Raw genomic sequence first — 24,818 nt, 5'->3', positions numbered from 1 at the left:
TGTAATATACTAATATTCATAGTTTCATATTCATTTTTTTTTTGTAAATCGACAGAACCAAAACCTCCACCTAAAACTCAAAACAAGTAATAGTCATAACAACTCGCTCATTTAAATGAATTATGACAATTTGTTTAATTTTGTTATGATGACTTTTAACAAATTTTGTTATGCGTGGGCACACTATATAATTTTGTTATGAGTCATAAGTCATAACTCGTGAGCCGCTCATAACTCACTCATTAAAAGCTCGCTCATTTACAACTCGCTCATTTATCCGCTCATTTAAACTCGCTCATTAACAACTCGCTCATTTACTTAATGAGCGAGCATAAGCATACCCTAACTCGCTCATGCTCGCTCATTAATCACTCTAAGTGAGTGTGCATCTTTATTCAAACGTTTTCTTGCCTCTTCTTTTTTCTACTTGAAAGGAATGAAGAGAATTGACAACTTACACGAGAGAGAGAGAAAGAGATACGATAAGATATTTTTCCATCTAATCTCATACGTCACGAAGGATCTGAAGCTTTTGACCATCTTTGACTAGTTGATTTTTAGTGTGACCCCACAGCATATTCTAAATTCATTGCGAATGTTTTGGGTTAGGATCACGCCAATATAGCAAACCCAAATTCACTTGAATGCAGCTCCAATTTATTATAAAACATTGTGTTCTTATGACCTTATATCATCATTTTTGTTATTTGCTTGAAGCATTTACAGCAATCTCTAGCTATCACCCTTATTATCACAAATTAATTAAGGACCAAATTGTAAGGTGTTCATTGGATCCGATTTATTTAGTTTTCAACCAAACTGATAAATTTTGAATTAAAATGTTCGGCTCAGTTGAATTTTAGAATTACTTTGGTTTTTTTGTATTTAGTTCGGTTTAATCTCTCTTATTTAGTATCTTGATAGAAGTATATATTTATTTCTATAATTATTAAATGTATTTGTATATGTATTGAGTTTTGACCTTTTGAAATTTAATCTCTCTTATTTCATCTCAAACATACAAATTGAAATTTATTTCAAATTTATTCGTTGACAAGTTTAATTTGGTTGGTTCAGTTAGATTTTTGTAAACCGAATAAAAATTTTGATTTGACTATTTTAATTCGGTTTTAACCGAATTGACCGTAGAACACCCCTAAGTATGAGCTCTAAAAATTCAAAAACAAAATATGCATCATTACCGGTTTGGGTCCTGTAATCGGTAACGGGTATGGAGGATCCGCACGAAAAGCCTTGCATCCGGTCAAAAGAGAGAGCAAAGAAAGGAGCTAACCACCAGAAAAAAGAAAGAAGAACAAAGTTTGAAAAGTTTTACTATTCTGAATGTCAACACCACAGCCCATGAAAAGCATCCCTATCCCTTCCCTTCCCTTCCATGTCAAAACCCCAACCCAACATAAAGAGCAAAAACTAAAAAGAAAAAAAGTAAATACTAAAAGAAAAGCACTACCAATCAGAGGTTTGAGCTTTTGTTCCATAAAAGATGCATGTTTGACTTTGCATATCCTTTTGAATAATTACTTGAATCCATGTTTCAGGTTTGTAACAGGGTTTCGGAGTTAGAAAGGTCTAGGACTGTAGGGTATACCTTACCTGTTTAAAAAATAGTCCATTCCTCATTTAGCTAATAACATTTTCATGATTATATATTTTATCAAAATAAATTATTTTTTGTTTCAAATTATCACTATAATACCTTGTGGTAGGGGTGGCAACGAACCGAACCGAACCGAACTTACCCTAGGTTTGAGTTTGGTTTGAATTAATTTCGAACCGAACCTGGTTTGATTCGTTTCGAACCAAACCCATTTCGAACCGAACCTATTTCGAACTACACATTTTTCGAATCAAACCCGAATCGAATCACGAACTAAATTAGTTTTTAGCAGTCCTAGTTATACCGGTAGTTTATTCATTAATTTTTTCTCGCGGGACAATTTACATGGCTTCCTTTTACCGGTATGAACTATGAAATGAGTGTTTTTAAGTTGAAAAATTATTCATGAAAAAATACATCAGAGACGGCTTTCCTGGTATTAACTATGAGAGACAACCGAAGAGAGAGGAGAGACAGTCATCTAGGCCGAAGAGAGGAGTAACAGCCGGAGAAACAGCCAGTCGCCGAGAGCGTCAGCTATATTTTAGAGCTAGAGGGAGAGTAAGTTAGGAAGAGGTGAAGAGAGAACTAGGTTTGAGATTTGAGAGCGAGAGAGTGTCGGCTAAGTTAAATTATGACTCTCTATCTTGAATTTTAATTTCATCACGTAAATGGATGGCCGATGTTATTATGAGATTCGAACCATAAAAATGATCGAACCCATTTCGATCGAACCAGGCTAGGTTTGGGTTTGGTTTGAATTAATTCTGAACCGAACCTGGTTTGGTTCGTTTCAATTCGAACCCATTTCGAATCGAATTAAACTCGAATCAAACCCGAATCGAATCACGAACCTCGAATTTTTTTGCCAGCCCTACCTTGTGGGTTATAGTCAGAATTGGAAATGCGCCAGGAAATTTTGTTCGTTTTCGTTTAAGATCCATATGCTATGCCAAGTTGCCAAATGCCAACCCATGTAAAAACCATAGCCATGTAGTAATAGATTACATAGCAAGTGTAGCACCAGATCTATCAGTTTTTATCTACTTTGCCTCCGAATTTTTTTTTGCTCCCCTTTAGATTTCTAATTAATAATTTGAATTAATATTAAAATTAAAATTAAAATTAATTTCTTGAATTATGATTAGTAATCAAAATTACAATCATAAATTATAAGTTTATAAGTCACATTAAAAAGTACAAGTTAAAGCATTATTTTTTATTGATTATTCAATTAGTTAATGAGTTAAAATCCAATTAGCTATTTTTTCCGATTCGTTTTTTTTTTTAACTCCCTTGACAAAATCCTGAATCCACCCAGGGTGGATGCATACAAGTATATAAATGCACCTCATATGCCATATTTGGTGCATCGGTGGATTGCTCATGGTAATACTGCCCGATGAGCAAGTAAGAGGAGGAATTAAAACAACACGTCATTTCACAAACTTTCACGACACATTATGGAGGTTAAAACAAGAACAAATACAGGTAGATACAAAAGATAAATACATTATTGCTATCCATCTCTATAATATGATGAACAGGTAGATAGATAAAACTCTCAAATACAGAAAAATATGATGTGCAGATCCGTCATTTTGCCCTTTTCTTTTACTTGTTAGTTTTCAACGACGGCGAGGGGGCAGGTGGAAATAACTCAAATTTCATTTTTAGAAAAAAAAAGAAACAAAAAAAGTTAGAAGGGAGCCCAACTAAAACAAACGCAACACCATAAAAAAAAATATTATTGAGGGAGCTGAAGGCGATGAAAAAGCACAAGGAAACTCTGAACAGGTGCAAGGTATAGAAATCCAAGTTCTGCTCCTTTAATGGGGCCCATTCCCTGACCAAAAAAAAATTGGGTAAATTCATCTGCCTTTTTCCTTCTCTGCTCATTTCAATATTAAGTTTATGCAAATTACAAACCTTGCCATTGAGCTCGAGAAGTTCGCCTTGAACCCATTCGGGATTTTCATATCCTGGCTGAGCTGTTCTTCCCTGTCCGCTATAAAATGATGTCTGTGAAGTATACATTCATAAACAAAAAAAAAATCAGCATATCTTTAAAACTGCCTGATAGGTTAAATAAAAAATGAGATGGGCTATTATGGTGCTTTGGGAAGTAAAACTACCTGATAGGTTAAATAAAAAATCAGCATGTTTTAGTTCCCATGTGTTTTATTTCCCACCCTTATCTACGTTTTCTATGTCCAAAGAGTCGATCCGAACCGCTCAACATGATCTCCATGTGCTTGGAGACCAAATTTTATATTTTTTGGGAACTTTTTTACTATTTTTTTAGATAGGTACCAAATCACTGTTTTTCAGAAGATTCTGGACCATCCAAAAACAGTGATTTTGTACTTACAAAAAAAATAGTAAAGGATTTCCAAAAAATGTAATATTTGGTCTCCAAGCACAATTTTAATATGCAGCTCATGTTGAACGGTTCAGATCGACTATTTGGACCATGAAATTGCATAATATGGCCGGGAAGTAAAACAGGGCTTTGCTTCCCAAAGCACTGTATAGCCCAAGTGCCCAACTCAATAAAAAAATGCTTGTATATTCAGGCAGATGTTTTTAAGCTATCTAAAAGGTTAAAAAAAAAAAAAGATTGATATTTGGCAAACAAAATCAAATTACCACGCCGAGTGCTTCAGGAAAAATGCCATCGTTTGAGATTTTGTTTCCTTTTCCTATTTTAGCTCGAAATGTGACCTATCCAAGTAAAAGACAAGCTTCATTTCAAAATTACATTACTATATATATACAAGTTGCAAAGCGAAAAGCACATTACTTTCTACAGTTTCTCTATATGTACCTCGCCAGCAGGGACATTTAAGTCTCCAGTCAATTTGACAGCTTCAACGTACTCGAAAAATTCTAGACCTGAGGATACCTCGTCAGACCCACTCCACTGGCCATATTTTCGCCGCAACTGGACCACCTCTGGACCATGTGGACCATACGACCCCACATATAGACCTACAATGCAAAGCAAAGTAATTTAAATATAATTTCACTTTTACATCCAACTTGATTATAGGTAATGAGCATACTTCAATATGAACAATTGACTACATTTTTTACCTTCTGAAGGATAGCTTCAAGAAATAAAAGAAGTGAAAGTAGAAGTTAGAATTGGAAAAATAGGAGTACCAGTGAAGGGGTCGAGGCTCTCAGTATCAGCAGATATGCGATTGAAAATGGTGTCCTCTGACAGTATGTTCTTAATTCTATGTTCATTTTCGATAGATGAAAAATTTATTAACTCTTCCAAGCCTTTAGTCTGTTCATGAGAATCCTCGGATCAGTTCATATGTTGTTTTCATTTCAATATTCATCAACATAAAAGACTCATGTTTAAATGAATATATATGCAAGGAGTAAATTAAAAAAAAAAAGATATTTAATTTTCAAAATTGGATAATATGACAAATATGAATATCTCATTTTAACAAAATAGCCTCCTCATACCTTTCTATCCTTCTGGCCACCCTTACTAGTACCAAAGAGTGAGGTCACCATATCAGATGTCTTCAAAGTCGAACCAAAGGTGGCCTGAGCATTTATATCTCCATATAACATATCTCCCTCAACACCTTTTCTGGGGACGTGTAGCACAAATGAATCCTTCTCCATGCACCTCACCTCTGCCGGCGCCCTCCTGTAGACAAGGTTAGATTTTAAGCACACATACATACTTCTTATATAGCACCATTTGTATACTACATAAAATATTTATTGATAGAAGTACGATGGATATTATTGCATCCAGAAAACCAAAGCACAAACCAGGCACGAGATGCATATCCTTCTTAACAGGGAATTCATATCACCTGAGGTAACAAAATTTTTGAGTTTGAATACGGTTCATTCGTTATATATTAACACAAATCTTAAAGGGGCCCCATGTCTTAAAGGGGCCCATGCATTACAAGCTTGGGCGGGATTGGCCCGGATTCTGATCGAACAGTCCGGATTGAAACTCAAAAATTATGTTACCTCAGAAGATGCGGACTCCTTAACGGGTTAGTGTGCTCAAGAAAATACCTATAAGAAATATTAGAAATATCTTCTCTATTGTGTAGTACTCTCCCAATATATAATAATACTTTATGACTGTCTTTATCCAGATCAGGTCCAATTTCACTCGTATCCTGTAACAAGTCCCCAATTTCATCCCCAGAATCATCCCCGGTTTCGTTTTCTTCATCCTCCTCTTCTTGTCCTTCCTGCCCCAATTCATTATATTCCTCCTCCTCCTCATCATCATCATCATCATCATCAACATCAACATCAACATCAACATCAACATCCACATCGTCATCGTCTTCGTCTTCGTCTTCGTCTTCGTCTTCGTCTTCGTCTTCGTCTTCGTCTTCAATTAAGTGTTGCAATGATTCCATGTCGAGTTTTTCTTCGGACATGCTGTCGTTCAGCATTTGCACTTTAAAAGATGAGATTCTCTCCTTGAAGAAACTGACGACATTTTGTAAAGCCTCATCTGGCTTTTCTGAGATGCCGCTATCTTGAGGGAGGGCATTATCGTCCTTTTCAGCAGAGGCACTATCACCTGTCTCTTGTTTGCTTGATGGATTGTCAGCAGTTGGTTTAGATATTTTAGTCGATTGCAATGAGACTACCTGTCTAAAGTTTACAATAGTAAGGTCTTTTGCACAAAAAAAGAGAACCTCTGTTCACTTTAATGAGACAAACAGAGAGAAGGAAATGCATATTTGTACCACCAGGCACGAAGCCAAGTCTGTGTTCTCTACAGAATTTTAACCAGTACTGCTTATTTTCTACTGAGACAAAAAAAAAAGTAACTGGAACAAAGGCCTACCTTCATCGTGAATTTTCCATCATCGTCTTTGAGAAGAAATATTTCAAATAATGGTGTCCCCAAGGATTTTATGAGCAATTGCCTGGTAAATAACAATCAAATATGTTAAGTTCTACTATGAAATAAATTGCTAATCGGTGAGAGCAATAAAAATTAACTAAAGCAATAATAATAACCTTGGGCTGTAAGTCAAATTACTTGAATAGGAAATAATATTCTCGTCTCTTCAAGTAATTTAGTCATCTAATCAATTATTTGTATTGAAAATATTAAAAAAACTCTCTTTCCAATCTATATCCATTCAAGTGGATAGAAAAATTTGGATTCAATTTTGCTTTTGTTTTCATTTTGATTCAAAGGAAAGATACCGTAGAATGTCAAAAATTCGCTAAGAATGCCTTTTAAAAGATTATGCAGTACAATTGAATCTAATGAGCCTTTTTCAAATATAAGTATTCAGCTAATAAAAAATGTTTTGATTATTTTATAATAATACTGATTATCTGTATAACTATAAAAATAATCTTTTTGATTATATAATAACCTTGGGCTGTAGCTTCTAGCAACATATCGGCCAACTTCAGGGGTTATTCGCACTATTCTACCAAAAGAGACATGCAAATCCTTAGCATGCCCCACCCACCAGCCAGTCTGAAATTAAAAGATGTTCAGAATTAAAAATAAAATTAATAATCGGAAACACCTCTCTAAAGTTGATCTCCCAAACTTAATTTTGGTACTTACAAGTCCAGTCCCGGCAAGTCGGCTCAACCTCGAGGCATCATGGTACCGTTGCTCTTCTATAGAATTCTAAACAAGACAAATAAATAAATCTTAGTCCTTACAAATTGAATCAAACTAGAAAGACTTTATTAAAAAAGAAACAAGGAAAAGGAGAGAGAAATCGGACACCTTCAATTCAGACATCACTTGAGCTACTACATCTTTTGATGCGGCCTCAGCAATAGATTTTTTCAACTTTGCAGCTTCCGAGAAATCTTCGTTTTCTATTGCTTCTTCTAGTTGGAACTATCAATAATAAATCATCCAAAAAAATGAAACAGTTATCCAATCAAGCTGTTTCAGTGCATTTTAATTATTTTAAATCTAAATTAATTGTTATATGGCACTACAATTGTGTATGTATCCATGAAATCCACCCTAGAACCTGGAAACAATTGTAACAAGTTAAAAAATTCAGATATTTAATTTTTTACCTTTAGAACAGAAAGGAAGCTCTCGGCCTGATCAATATCTGAGAAATGGCGGTTCCACGTGGCCCAGTCCCAATCAGCATGCGAACTAGAAGTGGTAGAGCTACTGGAAGTAGAATCGCCTGAGGTGGAGCTAGTGCATCTGCAAGAGACAACCTGAGAGGAGGAGGAGGAGGTGCTCGGACAGCTAAGAACTAGGGTTAGGGAACCCGGTCGTCGAAGAAGAGGGGGCGAAGGCACCGAGGGGCGGCGGAGAGAGACCCCCGGTGCCGCATGATGAAGCGGAGGCGCTGACAATCCCACGGCGGCTTGCATCGCCGGAGACTTGAGGCTGAGAGTCAAAGGGGTAAAGCACTCCCCACACTGGAGAAGAGATGAGGTGTTTCCGTGTTTGTTTAGGTGGTGTGTGGAATTATTTTTATTATTATTTTCTCAGTTTCCCGACTTGTTCTGGGGAGACTGGGACTAGTCTGCATCTTCTGCATGAACTAAGAAAAAAATCTTTTGAGTTTATTGCATTTCAGCCGTCTGATCAGGATCGGAGCCGATTCGGCCCACGCCTAAAACGCACGGAGCCCTTTACTATTAGTGTGGATCTCAATCAGACGATCAATATTTATTAAAGAACGTTTCGTTAATTTCAGAGGATACAAATTTGGAACGGGCATGCGGAGATAACGTTTAACTGACAGGTTGACCCATGTTATGGGTCCCAGATGTCAGTCAATGCGGGGCAGTGGTGGTCTAATCCAAGCAAATCTGGGCCTAGGCCTGTTGTTGGAATCCGTATCATTCCAGGTAGCTGAGATGAAAGTGGTAAATTCATACCGTTCTTTTAACTTGCACAAATTTTAAAGCAGATCCCCTACCGTTATAATAGGTATTGGATTGAGTTTGACTCGGCTGGAATTAATCTAGACCGTTTGTTTTAATAATTTATATTTTTTAATATTCGTGCAGATTCTGTTTGGATAATCCGAATCTAAATTCAAACTTTGGTTTACTACACAGGATTTGAATTCGTCTGTCGGAACCTCGAGTTTCAACTTACAAAGTTACAACTAACCGGGATAAGGTTTGAAAATCTACTTTCATTTTGACAAACAATCTTAAAACCTTTAACTGCTAATTTAGTTTTGTAAAAAAATAAGACACCATGGCACCATGCTAAAAATTATGTTCGTATAAAAATTTCATAATGAAAATGAATATGCATATAAAAAAAATTTAAGTTGTAATGTGGAGAACGAATATTACATATATAGAATAAGTTAGGAAAAAAATTGTTTGGTACTTTGTTTGTATGAATCCAATAATATGAACACCTAAAGGCTTACAAATCCAGAAAGTAGAGGTGGTCCAATGGACATTGCATTAAAATTGTTTTGATATTTGATCGGAACCGGCCGATTCGTGTCAAGATGTATGCGCATTTTATCTGCACCAACTTATTGTTATGCACACAGACTATAATACCGATCAAAGGATACATTGATCCATCCCGCTACCTACAAATGCTGAAACTGAGACTGAGTAACCCTGATTGTTGAATAGGAGCTTGATACGTCCAGTTGTTTTCGAAAGGAGATGGATGGGACCTGAAGGCCTCAGCAGGAATAGATTTAGATTTTCATTTTTATCCCTGAAACTTAATTAAAAAGAGATTCCATTCCAGCCTCAGCTCTTATTGGATGAAATGATGGAAGATGAACAAATAAGAGCTGATGATAATAAAGGGGGGTAGCACCGTAGCATGCATCATGCCTTCGTAGTGACTAAGCAAGCCCACGTGGCGCTTCCGTTATTCCATTCATTGCAATCGCACCCAGTTTCGATTGATTATTGATGCACCATAAGCGTGGATCCTATACAATGTGCTCGTACAATATTTTTGTGTTAGTAATGTCATCTCTGTGTAAACATAAATGGTGGACTAACAACTTGTTTGGATGGAGAGTAGAGAAAGAGAAATAAATAATACAGGGGAGTGAAATAGAATAGAAATGAAGATTAATATATATAACTTTTTGCTTTTGGTTGATTAATGAGAAAACTAAATTTAATTTTTCTTTGTCTTTTTTATTTTTGAGTAAATTTTTTATGTCTTATTTTTTGTTTGGTTGATTGAAATTTATAATGTTAATGAGAAATTTGGTGGTTGTTGTAGGTTTATGACAAAGAAACTTGAATGAGAATTATATATGTAAGATATATGATTATACATCTGTGTTATTTTTTTTTTAAATTTACAACAAAATTTATTTTTATCTGTTACACTCCAAATAGAAAAGGGTAATTGATTATATTGATTATAATCAAAGGTTTAAATAGCGTTTATCGCGTCATAGTGTACTAGTTAAAAAAACAACGCTATGCTCAAATAGCGCCTCTATAGCGCGCTATAGTGTTGATAGTGCCATAGCTTTTATGGTCTGAAAACGCTATAGCGCGCTATTTAGAACCTTGATTATAATCATTAAAGGTTAAATTTTTCACCTCATGTACCCTTCACCTTCGATATAATTTTGTCAACCAATCACGATTTGAGAAAATATTTTATTTTCTTTCCATTTCCTATCTTTCTCTACTCTCCATCCAAACAAGGTGTAAGCGTAAACCCTCTAAAATTAATAAATCACCTGAATACGAAGTATACACGAGTTGATACATTGAACCATCAAACACTCACAACAAGAATGAGACACCTTTCGCGAGGATAAAAAAGTGACTTTTTGCGACGGACTACTCTCATTCTTCAGCTTTTTCTTTTTGCGACGTTACTTTTCGCGAGGGAGTACCGTCATAAATTTGTTTTTTCTCTCGCAAAAAGTATCTACATTGTTGTAGTGACTGCGCCCGGGTCAAAATTTTATATTTACCTTTAAAAAAAGTCACGATTTTGTGAAAAATTTATATTTATCATGGACGCAACTTGTCACTGCGGCCACTCTATTAGGCCATGTTCGGCTGCTGTAACAAAATTATTGTTCATGTGGGAAAAAAAAATTCACTCAGACTGGATTTTTTTTCTCACGTGAACAGTAAAAATTAGTTCAAAAGTTTCCAAATCCTATTCCCATTCCCTTTCCTCTCATACCGCCGAACAGGGCCTTAGTGGTCGCAATTTGTCGTTGTGTCCGCCAAAAGGTGTAGAAATGTATTGGTTCCTACTCGATTTTGGTGTTGTATTGCTTTTTTTTGTAGCTTTTTGGTGGTTGCAATCTGTCGTTGCTTCCATGATAGAAATGGAATTTCCACAAAATCCTGGTGTACTGGTTTATCTTTTTTTTTTAATGATAAATATAAAAATTTCAGCCACCAGGTCTTTTATTTATTATCTGTCGTATCAAATGACAAGATATGTTATACAATTTTTTTTATAAATTGCAGTGCTCTAAATAGCTAGCTATAGCAGCACTATAGCTTTTTCGGACCATAAACGCTAAGCTATGAGATAAAAGTGCGCTAACTCAGCTACAGCTGCTATAGCTATAATAGCTGACCGCTATAGCTACCGCTATGCTACATTGACTTTTTTTTTGTAATTTATATAAACTTTTGTAATTATATTCTTGTTTCTAATGCTACATGGTCTTCTATGATAAGTATGCTAAACCAAACTACGTGCTTCTGTTTTTACTTGTAATTTATTCTCTCATTCTATATCGAGAAATATCCAAATGTTAATTCTTCATTTTGATTGCTCTTTGTAGGGCTGGCAAAAAAAATTCGAGGTTCGTGATTCGATTCGGGTTTGATTCAAGTTTAATTCGATTCGAAATGGGTTCGAATTGAAATGAACCAAACCAGGTTCGGTTCGGAATTAATTCAAACCAAACTCAAACCTAGCCTGGTTCTATCGAAATAGATTCATGATTTTTTTGTGGTTCGAATCTCATAAAATCACCGGCCATCCATTTACCTGATGAAATTAAAATCCAAGATAGAGAGTCATAATTTAACTTAGCTGACACTCCCTCGCTCTCAAATCTCAATAACCTAGTTCTCTCTCCACCTCTCCCTAACTCACTCTCCCTCTAGCTCTAAAATCTAGTCGACACTCTCGGCGACTGGCTGTCTCTCCGGCTGTCACTCCTCTCTCCGGCCTAGATGACTGTCTCTCCTCTCTCTTCGATCGTCTCTCATAGTTCATACCAGAAAAGCCGTCTCTGATGTATTTTTTCATGAACAATTTTTCAACTTAAAAACACTTATTTCATAGTTCATACCGGTAAAAGGAAGCCATGTGAATTTTGTCCCACGAGAAAAAATTAATGTATAAACTACCGGTATAACTAGGGCTGCTAAAAAATAATTTAGTTCGTGATTCGATTTGGGTTCGATTCGAAAAATGTGTAGTTCGCAATTAATTCGATTCGAAATGGGTTCGGTTCGAAATTAATTCAAACCAAACTCAAACCTAAGGTAAGTTCGGTTCGGTTCGGTTCGTTGCCACCCCTAGCTCTTCGCATAATATTCATTTGTAAAATTATTATCGTTTGTTTCAATTGAAAGCTGATTTTGATTATTGTTGTTGTTGTTATTATTATTATTATTATTATTATAATAATATATCAAATGTTTAAATATGTATATTGACTTCATTTACCTTATAAAATTAATTGCTATTTGTCTATTATAATATGTAATACTATGAAGTATTAAATAATGTTACTTTTTAGATTTGTTTCCTTCTTATTTATATAATTGATAAAAAGTATAGACTTAAACTAATTGTCATTTAGTTGTTACATCGATATCAATATCTAATATTGATTATGTTGATAATTAGTAGAAATATAGAATATAAAATTTAAGAAAAGGAAAATCGCTATGTATGATAGCTTTCGCTATAGCTACACTATTTGCAGTAGCTTTTTTTTTTTTGTCTCCCCGCTATGCTGCTACAATCGCTATTTAGAACCTTGGTAAATTGTGGATTATAGTTTTTGTACGCTGAGATCGTGCATGTTATATCAATTAAGGGGAGCTTTACATTTAATTGTAAACGCTAACATAGTAGTTTTACCAAACAAAGCACAGCAAGCAAAAAAAAGGAAAAGGAAGCTTCTTAAAGCGAGATTTGATGGTTCAAATCTTTCAAATTTGCAGGGGGTATAAACCGGGTCAGGTTGGTAGGGTTTCACCCAGGACAATAATCTGATTTACTATAATGAAGTTGCAACATTTGCAATCCGTAACTAACTAATCAAGATAAAAATCATTCATATGAACTTTGCGTTAGACGGTCATATTTTGTGAATTACTAATTAACCATCAGTTGTAATTGAAAAAAAAAGACATCCTATAACAATAACCAGAGAAAATTTTACTTAAATTTGTTTTTTTTTTTGCAAAACACCACACTATTTCTATAATAATATAGTATTATGGCTGTGTATAAATAAAATTTATAAAAAATAATATAAAGTGGCCAGGACAGATTTTACCTGACATTGTTTACGAAATTCGGAGGCAAAATTTATCTATCAAATTAATTAGAATTCAAATCATACTTCTAATTTCATATATTGGTACCGTGGACTGGCGTGGAGTGGGGAATATAAACGGGGTACTCGAAGCAAATATGAGAGCAAGGCAACAAAAAGACAACCTGCTGGCTGCTTCGGTCGACTAATCCAGGTCCCTTGCGGCGGATACGATTACACTCTCTCTATGCGGCCACTTTCTTCTCAACCTACATCTATCGTGGTCGTGGAGACGTGGACTCGCGGACTCGCGGACTCGCGGTTCCTTATTTAATTGCTGTGATTCCATCCGTCAGTTTCATGCCACACATATTGTCACATCTGTAAATAAAATAGAGAATCAGAGTTGCTGAAGCTCCGCTTCCGCTCCTCTCACTGTGGCTCGTTTCCGTGTTGCTCGCAGTCGCAGGACCTCCGCTACCCCGAGGCCGGAATTCATTTCACCTCGAGTTAAGTCAAATTTAGAGTTTATATCTGATCCGTCAGGATTTTGGTCCGGATTCAAATCGGACGGCAGGAATCTAAACTCAAAATTTAAGTTACTTGAGAGAATGCGAACTCTTTTACCACATCATCATTTCGTCTTATTATAACGTAGTAGGTCCCACACTTCCAGTTAAATTTTATCATTTAAATTAAAACAAACAAAAAAACGATTAACCTTTTATTGTCACTAACCATTCTTTATTTCTCCTCTTCTCTCCATTTCAATTTCACCACCTCTCCTCTCCTCCCCTCTCTGTGATTTATCTGCAGTAAGATCTGATCACACCAACAAAACCCCCACAATTCCTCTCTCTCCCTTTCCTACGCGATCTCACACACTCTCTCTCTCGACAGTTTGAGCTACCCATTTCCCTCTATATCTCTCTCTAAAACCTGGTTTTATCAGCCAACCACAAAACCCCCACAGTTTGGCCACGTACAAAAGGATTGATTTCATTTCCTGTGATGGGAGCGTACGACCCGAATCCGGGGAAAGACGATCTGACGTCGGCGCAGCGGGCCCCATCCACAGTGGAATCCGTCCCTTCTCTCAGCCGTGCACCGGGCGTACGCAACATGGTGGAACGATTCGACGATCTCTCCGTTAGAGACATGAGAGAAGGACAGAGAAACGATGATGACACCTCCAGTGACAATCTGTTCCAAGTCATGAAGGCTGTAGAGGATGCTGAGGCTACAATCAAGCAGCAGGTTTTATTTTGTTTTTTTTCCCCCCCTCTTTTGAGTTATTTATTATCCTTTGTATTGTTCTTTGCTAATTATTGACTTGTACGTGTGTGGATTAGAACGCGTGTTACTTGGGTTTTTTTTTGTCTCTGTGATAAATGTTAGAAAAAGACCTGAAATGAAATAGAAGTCTTGTTAAACCAATCCACAATTTAGTGGAAGACTTGACCAAGGAAAGAACTTGGTAGCTACCTGGAAAATACATATATTCAAACTGTAATCTGCAATTCTGTATAGTTCTCTCCCCCCTCTCAGCTCTGGTACACCTGTTTGCAACCTATAATTAAATCTATTTCTAATTTTGATTTTCTTCTCAGATTTAGGTTTTGTTATATATGAGGAAGCTTTGATGTTCTTACTGTTTTTTTTTTTTGGTTTAAATTTCTTTTCAGCTGGAAGAGAATAACAAATTAAAAGAGGATCTCATCAGAAAAACACAAGAGTTAGAGAGAGTTGTAAGAATATTTTGAAATTTTGATTTCTCTTAATAATATGCAGTCCTGATTACGTAGTACGTCACGAGTATAACTGCTATAAACAGCCAATTAAGCCAAAATTTAGTCCAATCATGTCCCAGTTAACCGTCAGTCAAGTAATTTTGTATCAATTAGGCCCAATTTAACTACAATTCTGTATCAATTAGGTCATTAATCAATTATTGCCTCATATAAGCTTCAACAAAGTCATTTAAGCCTTATATTTATTGTGACCACTGTATGAATATTTGGTTTACTATATTTACTCTTTTCAGAGGCTAGAGGCTTCCATGCGATCAAATGCAGTGAACACCGAACCCAATAATCCAACAGAAAACAGGCCAACACTGGGCCCCACCTTGCAACCCAGCTTAACTGCTCGACAAACAACAATTGATGGGGACGAGCAGTCAGTACAGAGTGGAAGCAGTAGAGTAAACAATGGTGGCTCAAAAAGACATTTCCGTGAAAATACGGCTACTGACAGTGGGCCCCAGTCTCGTATCTCTACGCCTTCTTCCCGATCGCTCTCCCCCACTAGGTTCATCTCTTTCCAAATTTGGTTATGTTTCATTTAACTACGTTTGAATTTATACTTTGTTCCCTTTTTGAGGTGTGATTGCAAAAGCCTGTAAGCTGTTGTAAAATTCTCTTTTTTAAAAAAAAAAGGTGTCGTGAAATTCTCAGCGCTTTGTTTCGATACTATGTTTTATTATTTATAGGCAAAGAAAGGAAGGAGACAGTGATCCGAGATTCAACCTGTCAACTCAAGGATTAGTGCCAGTTTCAGAAGGTAACTCAAATCTCATGTGGAAACAGGTAATGCTTTAAACTTGTTATCAATACGCAATTCACATAACTCGATAATTTTTGTTATATAAAGGAAATCTGTACCTTTTTTTTGTCCTGTTAGGAGCTAATAGCGAAAGTTAGAGAACTTGAAGAAGAGATAGCTCAATTAAGGAAGCATCTCTCTGACTACTCAATGAAGGTAAGATTTAAAGAATCTCTTTTGATTAAGTAACGTTTATGGATTGGTTTTTATCCTTTATCCTTTATTAAAGTTGATTTTGGACTCCTTTTCTTATAGGAAGCACAAATTCTATACGAGAAGTCTATACTAGAGAAACGCATTGCTTACATGCGCAGGGTAATAGTGTCTCCTTTCTTGTAATCCCCTGTACCATTATTTCAGCATTTTTAATAATGTGTCTTTTCTTGTAACCCCCTGTATAATTTGATACCCATGTAGATTTTTTATTTGTTTTAATTTTGCTTGAAAATTCTTCCCAGGTTTTTGATGAGCAACAACAGGATTTGGTCGATGCTGCTTCGAAGGCATTATCATATAGACAAGATATTATCGAGGAAAATATTCGTCTGACCTATGCCTTGCAAGTAAACATGTTATCTCTGTTTTATTGAAATAGTTGTCTTTTAACTGTATTATTTCTCTACAATTGTTGCCAATGATTATTAATTAAAAGGGAGAACAAACACACAACACACACACAATAGTTAAGCTTCTTTGTCAGAATATCATATGTAAACTGTTTAAAACCTCTTTTTCAGGCAGCACAACAAGAAAGATCGACCTTTGTATCTTCTCTTTTATCTCTCTTATCAGAGTATAACCTCCAGCCTGCTGTGAACGATGCTCAATCGATTGTCAGTAGTGTGAAGGTATCTTTCTTTTTAGTGTTTTCTACATGGTATCTTACAAACCCAACTATTTCAGTGTTTACCTCAAACTTTTTACTATGTTTCCAAATGTTTACACATCACGACTTTCCGAGAGATTATAAATGTTAGGGAGAATTATTGGTATACCCGTTGAAATATTTTAAATTGCCACCCCATCATAATGCTCAAATTTCTTATTTCTCCATTTTATTAGGATAATTGTTGTCATACCCATCAAAAAATTATAAATATCCAGTTTCCCCATCAAAACTTGGAAATTGCTTTTTTCCCCACTAAAAACAAATAACCTTTCTCATTTCTTCTTTCTTTAATGTAATTTTAAACTTTATTTGAGCTTATTATTAATCTTTTATTTTAAGATGAAAGGACTATTTACTCTTCTATTCAAACTAACACATTCTTACTGCCCAACTACGATCAATGTTCTTCTGCATTCTAATCAATCAAATGTTGAATGCTAATGTGCAAGTTAGCTACTGGATTTGTATTGATGGGAAAACTGTGTTATTTGTATAAAAATTTAAAAACTGGGTTATTCTAATCAATCAAATAAACAGTAAAAATAAGATTAAAGAAATGGCAAATAGGAAAAGTTATTTGTTTTTAGTGGGGAAAAAGCAATTTTAGGTTTTGATGGGGAAATTAGATATTTACAAATTTTGATGGATATGACAACAATTAACCAATCATATTTAAAGGAAGTTCACACCAACTATATGTATACTCTATTGTGTAATTAGCTTTGATCTCCGTGTTCCATAACTTACTGTCTTGAATTATATAATTTCATTATTCACCTTAGTGATTAAACTTTGGTTTTGTTACCTGGTTGCAGATTTTGTTTAGGCACTTGCAAGAAAGGCTTATCATTACTGAGGTCTGGTGTTCTCATCTTTTTGGTTTTATTTGGAAAATCACAGATCTTGCTCGTATCTTATACTCTGTATGGCAATAGCTTTTTGATGCTACCACAATAATATTCTCATATTATTACTATCCAATTAAAAAACTACTAAAAATGTCAAATCAGACAAGTAATGCAATCCAATTAAATAAAAGAGTGAAAAAAAGGTATTCAACATACTCGTCTGTACCTGGTTTGGCATTCTATACTGGTTCAATTTGTTTTTGTAAATTTTAGGCTATATTTCAATTTTGTTTTCATGAATTTTTAGGAGAAATTGAAGGAGTCTCAGTATCAGATAGCACCATTGCAGACCGATTATTCAAACAACTTGGCGATTCCTCCCGCTTCTCCTTCCCATGGCAAAGCTTTAGTTAGTACTGTAAGTTTATATATTTTTTAATTACAAATCCAGTTAATAAACTACAAAACCCCCCAAAAAAAGGAACAGCGTAGAATTGGAACATTTTATCTGGGCTGGTTTGGTTGACTGGGGGGTAGGGGGGGGGGGGGCACAAGTTCATATGGACCTTGCAAATTGTTGAAGTATCATGTGCACGCTGTTTAAACCCTAGAGCATGTGCGTTTTCTCTTTGTAAGGCCAAACAGTTTTATATTGAATGGAATTGTTTCAACAAGAGGTTCTTCTCTAGTGTTCAGTTGGAAGTTATCTGGTAAAAAATTTCAGGAAACACATCCTTCATTTCATCCCTTGTCATTTTACTACCTATGAAATGTTTCTGACAATGGGCCCATCACTTATAGCAGAATACAGGTCTGGATATAGTGCCACAACATCCATATGGCCACTCACAATCCCCCATGTCATCGCCAAGCGTGCAACCCCGATCCGACTGGGACACACCTGGTCATCCCAGCCGTCAGCACGTGGGGCCCACTGGGCCTGGGCTGAGGAATCCTGAAATGGATAGCATGGGCCGAGCTTCTCCTTCTATTAGCAGGTTAGCATTAGTTTCCTGCAGAGTGCCTCCCGCTGGTGCTTTCTGGTATCTTTGAATATTTTATTGTAGAAATCTATATTCTACTCAAAATAAAATTAAAATTATGTACACATTTTCATAGAAATGTACTTTCTTTCTAAATATGAGCTCTTCCATAAGTAATCAGTACACTGAGTACTTTATACTGCAATGACTTTGTGAACAAAGAGGACTGCACTGAAAGATTGGATTGTTACAAGAAAACACTGGTACTTGATTGGTTCTGATAAAATTTCATTGTACCAGTTCTTTACTGGTACTCATACTTCACCAATGCTAGCACTGACTTCAGACTTTTATCAGTCTCCTTATTTGACTATTAAAATCCTTGTTTAAACAAAAGAAATCAAGGAGTTCAAGAGAGCCCATCTCACCCAATCCAAGCGGACCCACATGTCAGATTCACTCCTGAGCCGAACGATCATAATCTCTCTTTCAAGGACCTGGCGAGAGGCACTGGAACTGACTTAGAAGATTTAGAAGGGCCTGTCGGTGGGCCTCCCCAGCATTTGAGAGAGCCTTCTGCCCAGTGGGGCTCCGCCACCTCGCCTAATCAAAGCTCAGCAACAGCTGGCGCAGGTGCAGAGGATCAAAATGCTGCGTACCCATATCTTCCTACTGTGCTTGAGGAACCGAGCTCTTCTTTCTCTGAAGGTTTTATTTACTTCTGTGTACATATTCTTTATTACATGTAGATCATAATAATTAATAACAAACAAGAATGATAATAAGATAGAAATAAGACTAACAGGAGTAACAAAATCCTCACAAGAACACACGAGAGAAAAATAAATACTCTTGCTTAATTTCCTTTGAACTAAGCTGGAGAGGATGTTTGTCCTCTTTCTATAATTAAAAGGGAAAAGACACATTACTATAATTTGAGGATAGAAAATTTCCAAAAAAAAAAGAAAAAAAAAAGCTTTATAATGTTCTGTAATGTTCTTCTTTCTGAAATATAAAATCCGTTCTTAATCTTGACATTTGTTTCAGCTGCAGAGGATGACCCTTTACCGGCCATAGAGGGGCTTAGAATTACAGGAGAAGCATTTCCAGGAAGAGAACTTCAAGCAAGTGGTTACTCCATCAATGGCACCACCAGTTGCAATTTTGAAGTACCGTCCTTGCACCTTTTCTTTTCCAATTGTAGTGTTGTATCCATCAACAACCATGACTCTGACAAAATGATATTTTTAAACAAAAGTAAATTTGTAGGTATATTCTCTATTAGTCTAGATAAACTGTGTATCATATTGGTGCAATTTGAGATTTATTTGGTCTCCAATCAAGTGCCAATAACACTAAACTGTTAACTTTTTAAATTGTTTGATGGATGACCGATCAATTTTTAACATGCACTGGATTATTAACACAACCCATCCAATCCATAAAAAACTTATTTTAATTTTGTATATTTTGGTAAACATTTTATCAGTTGTCACGGTGTCCAAAGAAGCTCGTCTTAATATAACCGATCTAATGTTGTTCGGTCTCGAACTTTTGTCACTGCATATAAAATATTGTACAGATTCTTATAATCTACTTTGCACAATTCTTATGTTTTACTTTTTTTTTATCATTTTTTTAGTGGGTGCGCCATCATGAAGATGGATCAATAAATTACATAGATGGTACTTTTTCTCATGCATCTGTCTATACATTTATTGAATAATCTTTTTGGGTTATGTCAGGAAAGGTCATGCAATATTTCTTTAATGTTCTTTTGTTTTTTATTTTTCTTGTACAGGTGCGAAGCAACCATGTTATTTAGTGACAGCTGATGATGTAGATGCATACCTAGCTATTGAAGTTCAACCGTTGGATGAGAAAAAAAGAAAGGTTAGCAATGAAACTTCCATTTTTTATTGATATTTTGTTAAAAAAAATAGACATAATCGGAGTTTACATTAACTAATGTTTATTTTTATTTTTTTTGGTAATTGTAGGGTGAACTTGTGAAAGTCTTTGCAAATGATCAGAAAAAGATTACTTGTGGTTAGTATTACTGGTTAACTTGATTTTTTCTTGTTACTTGTGGTTTGGTAGGAAATCAGAATTTATTTAAAAGATTAAAGTTCAAGATAATTTTGCTATTAAAGTTAAGCAAGAAAACCTTTTGCTTCTAACTAGAAATATTTTATATCAACATTTTTGCATTCTTGTGCAGATGTTGAGATGCAAGAACAGATAAAGAAAAATCTTTCTGTTGGTCACATCAGTTATGACATTGAGTTATCCGTAAGTAATATTTTGTCATAATTGCATTGTTTAATCTGCTAATTTTGATGGCATATACAAAGAGTCCAACACCTTATATTTAGATGCAAAAGGAAACTTTTGAAATAATCTGTGTGCCCCAGTTACTCTATTGTTCTTATATTTAGATGCAAAAAGAAACTTTTGGAGGGCTCCCCCTTATTCAAATTCGAGGTTTTAGGCTTCTATTTTTTTGGATGTGCATGTTAGAATATATAATTGTTTTTTCTCAATGATGAAACAGGCAAGATTTATGGATATATGGGAACAGGCTGTATTGATAATAAAGAGGGAAGGGTACAGCATTAAATGCAGCGGACCCCGAGGTGTTGTAGTTGTCGAGAAGTTTGAACAAGCCACTTCTGTATTTCTCTTTATTCTCTTCCTTTTTCATTACTAACTTGTGTTTTGCTTTTCCAAACAAATTACGAATTAGTGGTGATATTATTTTTCTTATTTTAATCTTGTGTTTCAGATAAATATACCATATGGACGCCCTGCGGAGTTTATAATCCAAACGGCACAAAATGTTGATCATGTTCTAAGAACAGCTGAAAACGGAATGTAAGTCTCTCTCAACTGTCATGGTTATTATTTTTCTTCTATTTACCTCTAGTAATTTTGAGCATTTAATTTTGCAGGCTTCGGGATTCTATTGTGCTTACCATGCGACTTTTTAAAATGATGGTATGTATGTATGTTATCAATTTATTAATTAACTGCATAAACTTGCTTTGACTTGATCTTTTCCTAATTGGTTGTCTTTTCCTAATAGGCCGTGGAAAAGAAAAAAGCCAAAAAAAGGGGTCTCTTCTTCAAGTAACTACTTGTTTTTTTCACTACCATATTCTAATTTATATATATTCAGTAGTACATGTTTGTACTTGTATGTAATGTATTTATCTGATAAATAGGATATGCTCTTTTCTTGAATCTGTTGTAGCTGGCAAGTTAATACTATTTTTTTTTTTCCTATGTCCCTTCTTTAATTTAAAGAACACATTTATTTCACCTCTAAATATTTATGTGCAATACTGTTGTTTTCCATATTGGTTATCACTTGTATTTCTTTCAGGCTAAAAAAAAGATCCAAATGGTGGACTGAGTTTGCCTGGTGTAAGGGTTCCATTTTTCTTAGTAATTGTGGGGCCCATCGGCTCTGATACTAACTAAAAATAGGAATTCAGATCCAACGCGGTACCGGACCATGTAGAACACGAGGTCTGAGTCGTCTGTTTTATTATGGCACGATTCTCAAAGTGTACTCGTATATTACAAATAGGCTCCGAAGTGATTTTTGGTGCGGCCAGGAATCTTCTACGCGGTCCGGTAAAGCAGAGGATATCCCTAAAATAGGGGGACTGAAGTGTATATTTTTCTTTGTTTTTTTTATTTTTTTCTTTTGCCAATGCGATGTTAACCAAAAAAAGGCAATAACAGGGCAAATGGCTAATGTATTTCTCAACAGCAGTTTTATATCCTTTTGTTGAGGCTGTGACGGTTGATCTAACAAGGGATTATTAATCCAGGTGTAAATATACATATCAACACTATCATGTTACATAATTTTTTATTTATAGAAATTAATTAAAAATATATATAGGAAAATGGATTGATAGCGGTTTACTGTCCCCACATGCCTGTGGCAAATCCTTGCTATAACTATTTTATTTCTGAAGAAACCGAATTAATGATTTAGTTCCTTTAAAGCTGTTTAATGAAATTGATTCATTGATTCGGTTCAATGGAATGAAAATTTCCAGACAATCTATCCATTCATTTAGAACTGTTTACTGAACTTTTATAAATAAAAAAAAATCTGATGTTATGTAAGAAGATCCTGTTTTCAAAACCCTCCAAAGCATTGCGTGTCAACTAGATTATAGCTGATAACCTAACTAAAGAAATCAATATTATCAGAATCGAACCGGATATCGACCCGGTAATGCTTTGGGTCAATGGTTTACTGGTCGGACCAGTGGGTTAATTGGTTCAACCGCTGATTTTTTAATAATACTAAATATATTAATAAATAGAAATGTTATTGTCCAAAAAAAATGAAAGTATTATCTCTTGATTAATTTAGCTAAGTGCAGTGATATAAAAATTTATATTTTTGAATTAATACATCAAATAAAAGTTTAATTTGTCTAATGAATAAAAAAAATCAGCAACAAAGCTAAATGACTAAAAATTCAATTTTAAAGCTGAACAAATTGGCATTCAATATGTGTATCTTTTAACATTTTTTTTCCTTGATATTTTTATATAGAACATAATTATGTCTAATTAAGTCAGTAAGATACATTCTCATATACAACATCCTAATTTTTATTATTATTAATAATTGAAGATTTAAAAAAACACTAAACAGAAAAGTGGAAACTAACTCTAAATTTAATAACGATACTAGTATCAAAATGTAAGAAATATTTTTTTTTGAAAGCTTATTATCAATTGAGCTTATTTCTAATATTATTAAAATAAAACGTAGGAACACTTTATTTTCCATCAAAGAGATTTTACTATTTAATACCTTTATTTTAGAATTAAAAAATTAACATCATATATATTTTTCAATTTTTTTTTATGGAAAAGAGCCTCCAACACTCTTTTCAACAATTCATATTAGATTTTTCGGCAGTTTGAATTTTTTTTTTTATAAAATAATGCAATGACGGCTGATTATGTTCGAACACATAATTGTTTGAAAGATAATACATAATTGTTCGAATACATAACTGATTATTTTAAAAAATTAACACCATATAAAATATCGTAGTAACACAAAAGATAACATAGAGTGTTAACGGATTAACCCATGTTAGTTGCTTTTTTACTTTTTTTTTGTTGGAAATGTATAAGTAATAAATGGCCCTGGGAGTTTATGAACAGTTCAGACTTTAAAATTTTAAAAATGAAAGAACCAATTCAAACCAATTCACTGGTTTTTGTGAAAACCGTCCGATCTTTTTATTTTCTTCCGGTCTGTGTGCATATATGGTCCATTATTCAAACTGAACCAGATTTGATTGCGGGTTCGGTTTATTCCGGTCCATTCGTCCGGTCCGGTTTTAATAACAGTGAAAGAAACCGTATTATAAGTTTTTCCTTTTTGATTTTTTTTGTCGTCTTTATATCTGTTCATATTCTTCTCAGTTGTGGTTATTATCTTCTCGATTGTGTACCGGTACCTTTGTTGCGTTTCGAACAAGAGGCATGCTTGGATTGGGCCGGGTTGTTCCTTGTGCCTTGTCAGTTACTTGGCGCGCTACCATGTAATCAAATTTTCATGGATAGAAAACCTTTTCTGAGGATCAGTGGGTTCTGACAAAGGCCACGGTTTTCTAGTTGGAAATTCTACCGCTCTTTGCTGGCAATTTATTACAGGAACAGTATCATATTTATGTATCATTCATTGCAGCTAGGCAGTTCAGTTTATGAACCGCCTCCTATTGTCTAGTGCGACTGTTTTGGACACATTTTTACGTACTCGGCTACATTTTGGAGTTTTTCTTGTTACTGATATTCTCTGTGGTATAAGATTGAACGTAGATGTATTATGATTATATGATCATTACTTTTTAAGTTTTTATCGTTTGACATGATATTACTACTAGTTTGTTACATGAGAAATGTATGTATGCTTTGATGTAATTAATCAAATGAGGCTATGTTACATTGCAATGCGTGGATTGGTCCGTACATTGAATTTATATCTCTATTTTTAAAGTTCAACATTATTATCATATGAAAATGTACTTGGAGATCAAATTTTATATTTTTTGAAACCTTTTTACTATTTTTTTAATCAATTAGAAAATCACTTGATAAAAAAATTCTAGACTATCCGAGAGTAGTGATTTTCTACCTAACTAAAAAATAGTAAAAAATTCTAAAACATATAAAACTAGATGCGTCGTTGCGGCTCCGCCGCAACCGTTTTTTTTTAGTGTCTGTTGGCGTACATGGACGCATAATTTTGATATTAGATAGTTTGTAAATTAGGCTTGGAGCTTAGTGTCATCACTTGTGCCATTATTATTAATATCGTACAAGTACTATATTGGA

At 34.8% G+C, this 24,818-nt stretch overlaps 2 protein-coding genes across 9 annotated transcripts; one reads left to right on the top strand and one right to left on the bottom strand.

Moving 5' to 3' along the window:
• Positions 1-3,299: 3,299 nt before the first annotated feature.
• On the bottom strand, positions 3,300-8,110 carry LOC144568295 (protein EXECUTER 2, chloroplastic-like). 2 transcript variants are annotated; one of them, XR_013515622.1, is made up of 12 exons: positions 7,688-8,093; positions 7,383-7,499; positions 7,215-7,280; positions 7,015-7,121; positions 6,471-6,552; positions 5,678-6,270; positions 5,102-5,291; positions 4,784-4,913; positions 4,446-4,609; positions 4,268-4,362; positions 3,548-3,640; positions 3,300-3,464 (listed from the first exon to the last, which is right to left on the bottom strand). XR_013515622.1 is itself a non-coding variant. In XM_078318592.1 (12 exons), the coding sequence occupies exons 1-12, from the start codon at positions 7,997-7,999 to the stop codon at positions 3,366-3,368; spliced, it is 2,028 nt and encodes a 675-aa protein (XP_078174718.1). In that variant the 5' UTR covers positions 8,000-8,110; the 3' UTR covers positions 3,300-3,365. The 2 variants fall into 2 exon arrangements, 1 of the variants encoding a protein (XP_078174718.1); XM_078318592.1 differs by having other exon boundaries at positions 4,268-4,342; positions 7,688-8,110.
• A 5,710-nt stretch (positions 8,111-13,820) lies between these two features.
• On the top strand, positions 13,821-21,766 carry LOC144567920 (uncharacterized). 7 transcript variants are annotated; one of them, XM_078318117.1, is made up of 21 exons: positions 13,821-14,370; positions 14,799-14,861; positions 15,158-15,423; positions 15,605-15,701; positions 15,796-15,873; positions 15,973-16,032; positions 16,176-16,280; positions 16,455-16,565; positions 17,422-17,463; positions 17,762-17,863; positions 18,259-18,452; positions 18,835-19,145; positions 19,485-19,606; positions 20,080-20,122; positions 20,239-20,330; positions 20,438-20,486; positions 20,659-20,729; positions 20,992-21,111; positions 21,223-21,311; positions 21,389-21,434; positions 21,523-21,766. In XM_078318117.1, exons 1-21 carry the CDS (start codon positions 14,125-14,127, stop codon positions 21,568-21,570), a joined length of 2,355 nt encoding a protein of 784 aa, XP_078174243.1. In that variant the 5' UTR covers positions 13,821-14,124; the 3' UTR covers positions 21,571-21,766. The 7 variants fall into 7 exon arrangements, with proteins under 7 accessions (XP_078174243.1, XP_078174241.1, XP_078174242.1 ...); XM_078318115.1 differs by having other exon boundaries at positions 18,256-18,452; XM_078318116.1 differs by having other exon boundaries at positions 17,762-17,872; positions 19,491-19,606.
• Positions 21,767-24,818: the final 3,052 nt, after the last annotated feature.

The sequence above is a fragment of the Carex rostrata genome, chromosome 17 (assembly GCF_964058835.1).
Source record: "Carex rostrata chromosome 17, lpCarRost1.2, whole genome shotgun sequence".
NCBI lineage: Eukaryota > Viridiplantae > Streptophyta > Magnoliopsida > Poales > Cyperaceae > Carex > Carex rostrata.
The sequence above is the reverse complement of the archived record's forward strand: the minus strand, read 5'-3'. Positions and strand labels throughout refer to the sequence as shown.

Coding starts and splice junctions, on each gene's coding strand:
- LOC144568295 (XM_078318592.1), bottom strand. CDS start 7,999: ATGCAAGCCGCCGTGGGATTGTCAGCGCCTCCGCTTCATCATGCGGCA. Junction 7,122..7,214: donor GACTTGCCGGGACTGGACTT/GTAAGTACCAAA, acceptor TTTTAATTTCAG/ACTGGCTGGTGGGTGGGGCA. Junction 3,465..3,547: donor TTCTCGAGCTCAATGGCAAG/GTTTGTAATTTG, acceptor TTTTTTGGTCAG/GGAATGGGCCCCATTAAAGG.
- LOC144567920 (XM_078318112.1), top strand. CDS start 14,125: ATGGGAGCGTACGACCCGAATCCGGGGAAAGACGATCTGACGTCGGCG. Junction 14,371..14,798: donor AGGCTACAATCAAGCAGCAG/GTTTTATTTTGT, acceptor ATTTCTTTTCAG/CTGGAAGAGAATAACAAATT. Junction 21,435..21,522: donor TGCGACTTTTTAAAATGATG/GTATGTATGTAT, acceptor TTTTCCTAATAG/GCCGTGGAAAAGAAAAAAGC.